The following is a 5,075-nucleotide window of genomic DNA, read 5'->3' as shown; positions in this document are numbered from 1 at the left end:
TTTCTTGAGATTTTCAAATGTCTCGGAGAGGTCTGTAATGAACTGGTCATTACATTTTGTCTTGACGATGACATCATCGACATAGGCCTCGGTGTTGCGCCCGATCTATCCCTGGAGGCATCTCTGAATGGCCTTCTGGTAGGTTGCGCCGGCATTCTTGAGGCCAAACGTCATGGTGTTGTAGCAGTAGGCCCCGAAGGGGGTGATGAAGGACGTCTTCTCTTGATCTGACTCTTTGAGGGCTATTTGGTGGTACCCTGAGTAACAGTCAAGAAAAGAAAGGAGAACGCACCCGGCCGTCGAGTCAACAACCTGGTCGATGCGTGATAGAGGAAAGGGGTCCTTAGGGCAGTGTTTGTTGAGGTCGGTATAGTCAACACACATTCTCCATTCACCATTTTTCTTTTTTACAAGGACTGGGTTTGCCAACCAATCTGGGTGTGCGACTTCTCTGATGAAACCAGCGGCTAGGAGCTGGGTTACTTCTACCCTAATAGCCTCCTTTCGATCCTGCACGAAGCGATGAAACCGTTGCTTGATGGCCGTCTTGTCCAGATCTAAGGAGTGCTCAGCCTCCTTCCTTGGGACTCCGGGCAAGTCAGATGGCTTCCATGCGAAGATGTCCCAATTCTCCTGGAGGAAGGAGGTGAGTGCGCCTTCTTACGCCGAGTCGAGGCTGGCCCCGATCACAGCAGTCTTGTGCGTTCATCGTCCCGGAGAACGACGGTCTTGGTCGCCACGGCCGGAGCGAGTTGTGATTCGGAAGTCGACTCCTTGGTGGGGATGATCTGCTGGTCCGCCGGGAGGTTCTTTGCTGCCTGGGCAACAAGAACAGAGTTCCTGGATCGTTCCAGGGTGTCGGAGAGCTCGATGTTCTTGGCCTCGCACGCGTAGGAGGTCTGCAAGTCTCCGTAGACTGAGAGGACCCCCTTTGGAGCTGACATCTTCAGGAGAAGATATGTGTGGTTGGGTATTGCCATGAACTTGGCGAGGGAGGGTCTTCCCAGGATGGCGTGGTAAGAGGTCTCGAACTCGGCGACCTCGAAGTTGACGTACTCGGTGTGGTAGTTGTCGCAGGTGCCAAAGGTAACCGGCAGGGTGGCCCGGCCGACCGGGGTCGACCCAGCTCCGGGGATGATGCCGTATAAGGCCTGGTCAGATGGGACCAGGGATGCCATGTCGTAGCCCATGCTCTGCAGCGTGCTGGCGAAGATGATGTCGAGGGCGCTGCCACCGTCGACGAGTACTTTGGCCAGGCGGACCCGGCTTACCACAGGGCTAACCACGAGGAGGTAGGCACCCGGCCTGGGCAGGTGGACCTAGTGGTCACGACGGTCGAAGGTGATTGGCGTCTCCGACTACCGGAGGGGTTCGACCGGGTGTTTGAACACCAGGTTGACTTCTCTATCGTCCAGCTTGAGCTTGCGCCGGCATGCTGGCTTGGTAGGGCCGCCGTATATGAAGTTGATGGCCCTGTCTTCTTCCTGGAAGTTCCCTGGGGAATCTTCCCACTGCTCGTCGTCAACTCGTCTTGGCGAGTTGCGCCTTCATGGACGCGCCCTGGTGGTCCTGGAACCACCCGTCCTGTCGCGGTCGTCGCGTCGGGGTTGCCTGGGGTCGTCATCCTTGATAGCGCCGTTGGAGAGTGCTCGGCACTCCCGAGCAGTGTGGTTTGCGTCCTTGTGCCAAGGACACTTGCCATCCAGGAGTCGATCCAGGTCCGCTTGGTTGAGGGTGGAGCGGAACTGGGATCTTTCGACGATGGCGACGGTGTTCTCGAGGCCATTCTTGCGGTCCCGGTTCTTGGAGGACTCGGCGCGGTCGTGTTTCTTCCTATGGTGAGGTGGACGGTCGTCGTGGCGGCGTTCCAAGCGGTTGTCCAGCTGAGGGGGACGCTCGGAGTAGTCGTTCTTGTATCGGCGGCGAGCCCGCTTAGCTTCCTCCATGTCGGCGTGCTTGTTGACGACCGTCATCATGTCGCCCACAGTCTTGGGGTGGGTCTGGAACATCTTCCTCCACAATTCGATATTATGGAGGCCTTCGTTGAAGTAGTGGATGACGTCCCTGTCATCAGCTTCTGTAATAGTATTACGGTTAGCAAAGTACCTCTTGATGTAGTCGCGGAGGGACTCGTCCGGTTGCTGCATGACACTGGCCAAATCCCATCTGGTCTTGGGACCCGGGCAAGATGCCTAGTAGTACTGGACGAAGGCGTTGCAGAGATCCTGCCAACTGTTGATGGAGCCAGCAGGAAGTGCTTCGAGCCAGTTGAGAGCTTGGCGACCCATCATGACCGGGAAGTAGGCGGCCATGATATCGTTGTCGCCGCGAGCAGCTCGGACGGCGATGGAGTAGTTGCGCAGCCACGTCTTGGGATCCGACTCGCCGTCGTACTTCTCGATCCCGGTAGGCTTGAAGGTGGCAGGCCATTGGATGGCCCGGAGCCGGCTAGAGAAGGCGGAGAAGCCGTCAAGGTCGTTGCCGGGGTCGTTGTCGCGGCGAGGATGTCGTGGGCGGTTGTCGCCCCGATGATCGCGGTTCTGGTAGTCGATGTCGGAGTCGCCGTGTTCCTCGTCGTATTGGCGACGTTGCTCTTGCTCGGCGGCGTCGCGTTGGCGGTGACGGTTGTTGATGCACTGACGCAGGTCTTGTTGGTTGAGTTGGAGGCGGAGGTCGCCTTGGTTGACCTCTCCGTCGTCGCCGTGGGGTCGTGTCGAGTGGTGACTTGACTGGGCGCGGTAGGCCGAGTGGTCCTCGTGCAGCTGCTGAGCTTGCGTGGTGGCCACATGCAGGCGAGCACAGGCCTTGACGATCTCGAGGGTCTCCTGAAGACCCTCGAGCACCTGGAACACTGTGGCGAGGTTGGCCGACGGCGTAGCGAAGACGTCTTGGCCATTGTAGTTGAGGACGAAGTCGGCGTCAAGGTTACGGGGCCGGATCGGTGAACGCTGATTCCTGGGGTTGCGGCGTTCGGCATTCTCTAGGTCGCGGTTGGCCCGATCAATGGCCTCGTCATTGCACCTCATGTCGGCGCGGACCTCGTTGCGGCGGAGTCATTGGGCCTTCTCCTCATCAGTCTCGTTTTCACGAGTGTCAGAGTCGTCGGAGATGATGAAGATTCGACGATGCTCCATCGCAGAAGAGCAGTTGGGTGGGAGGGTGAATGAGGCGTGTTGGAAGCCAAGTTCCTCTCCCGAAGTCGGGTCAGATCGGATCTGATCGAGGGTTGCCGGGTCGGGTAGTCGCACTCGGATCTGATCCGAATACATTGTAGCGGCATTGCGGATCCCAAAGGGGATCCGATCTGAATCGTCGTAGTGATGGAGTGCGTCCTCGCTGAGCCTGATGCACTCGGCAATGGATCTGCCGACTCGATCTATCTGAGAGATAAGATCGCCAGCTGATCTGGCTGGACGACAGGTCGTCCTGGAAGAAGTAATCGTGGTGGAGTCCGCCTCGGGTTCGGGAACCCTGAGCGAGGCAGATCTCGGAGTGACCAGATCGGATCTGGTCCTGGTAGGAGCGTTGCCGAGTTCACGGAGAACACGGTCGGGGTCGTCCCGATGGCGAAGCGCGAATTCGCCGAGTCGAATGCACTCGGCGATGGACCTACTAACGCGATCTATCTGGAAGATCAGGTCGTCAGCAGATTTGTCAGGGCGATGGGTCACCTTGGTTGGCGTGGCCGCCACGTCGTAGCTCTCGGATTCGGGAATCCGAGAGGCGGCGGGCGCTTGGGGGGTTAGATCGGATCTAACCCCGGCGATGACATTGCCTCCGGCGGCAGGAGAGCTGGAGGCAGGGTTCCTGGGAACCGTAACCTCCGGGAAGCTTCCGAAGGTGAAGGAGAAGCCGACCGTCGCCTCCATTTGGGCAGTGACGCTAGCAGAGAAGACGACGCTGGTGTTGGCTGCCATTGAACTCGACGTGTGAGCCCTGAGTCCCCTACCTGGCGCGCCAACTTCATATTGTTATTCCGGCTAGTCCACCAGGGGTGTACCCGGTGGTAGAGTTTCAGAATGGGGATCTCAGGACCAAGAGCTCAATGGTAACACGAAGACGCAGGGACTTAGACAGGTTTGGGCCGCGATGAGCGTAATACCCTACGTCCTGTGTTCGGGGTTGCATTAGGGTTTGTAGGATACTGCAAAAAGTAGAGAGAGTCTGTGGGTTGGCCTACGTCTCCTTTATATAGACCAAGAGGCATAGGGGTACAAGGAATGATATGCTCGGGTTGTTTTACAAGGAAGGAGGTCGGTTAAAATCCCTAGATATCCAGGTCTCTAGTTGGAACCTCTCATCCTGATCTTCTGAGGATCCTTTCTGCGCACGGCCGAGTCCCGCACGCTGAGTAGTCGTAGCCGAGTCACCGAGCAGGGTAGTCTCCCGGCTTCGGGAACCCCACTCGGCAGGGAGGTACATAGATCTACCTCCATCACTGTCCGCACTCGTCATACTCTAAATTCATCCTCTAAAAAGAATATTTTGTCCTGGTCATCGAGATTCTCTCCTCTATCTCAAGTTCTCCCGCACTAGTCATACTCTATATCTCGTCCTCTATATTAACTACTAGCACGCGGGACCCATATGTCCTACACTATTTAATTTTTTTACCCCCCCCACCCCAACCACCCACCCACCCCGTCGGCCTCCCCTCTCTCTATCTCCTCCCTTCTTCTCTCTCCCTATCTCCCAGGCCGGTGGCGTCCCTCCTCCGGCCTTCCTCGCCGGCGTACCCCTCTGGCCCCATCGACGGCGGCCGCCGCCGCGACCGCCCCCGCCATCTCCTCTGTGCGGCCCTCATCGTGGGTTCACGGCAGCGGCCGCCGGATCCGCGCCCTCCCTCTCTCCCCAGGCCGGCAGTGGATGCGGCGGACGACTTGGCCCGCCCCCCTCTCTCTATCTCCTCCCTTCTTCTCTCTCCCTATCTCCAGGCCGGTGGCGTCCATCTTCCTCTGTGCGGCCCTCATCGTGGGTTCACGGCAGCGGCCGCCGGATCCGCGCCCTCCCTCTCTCCCCAGGCCGGCAGTGGAGGCGGCGGACGACTTGGCCCCATCCCCTGCGTGAGGCGTCAG

The 5,075-nt window shown here is 58.5% G+C and overlaps 1 protein-coding gene across 1 annotated transcript; it reads right to left on the bottom strand.

Annotated features, from left to right (window-relative positions):
• Positions 1-686: 686 nt before the first annotated feature.
• LOC120688760 lies at positions 687-1,190 on the bottom strand. The gene has a single exon (XM_039971132.1). It carries the CDS (start codon positions 1,188-1,190, stop codon positions 687-689), a length of 504 nt encoding a protein of 167 aa, XP_039827066.1.
• Between the last annotated feature and the right edge of the window lie 3,885 nt (positions 1,191-5,075).

Source organism: Panicum virgatum, chromosome 9N (genome assembly GCF_016808335.1).
Source record: "Panicum virgatum strain AP13 chromosome 9N, P.virgatum_v5, whole genome shotgun sequence".
Classification (NCBI taxonomy): Eukaryota; Viridiplantae; Streptophyta; class Magnoliopsida; order Poales; family Poaceae; genus Panicum; species Panicum virgatum.
Note: the sequence above shows the minus strand (reverse complement) of the source record. Positions and strands in the feature narration are given on the sequence as shown.

Excerpts from the sequence above, each read along its gene's own strand:
- LOC120688760 (XM_039971132.1), bottom strand. The coding sequence starts at position 1,190 with ATGGGCTACGACATGGCATCCCTGGTCCCATCTGACCAGGCCTTATAC.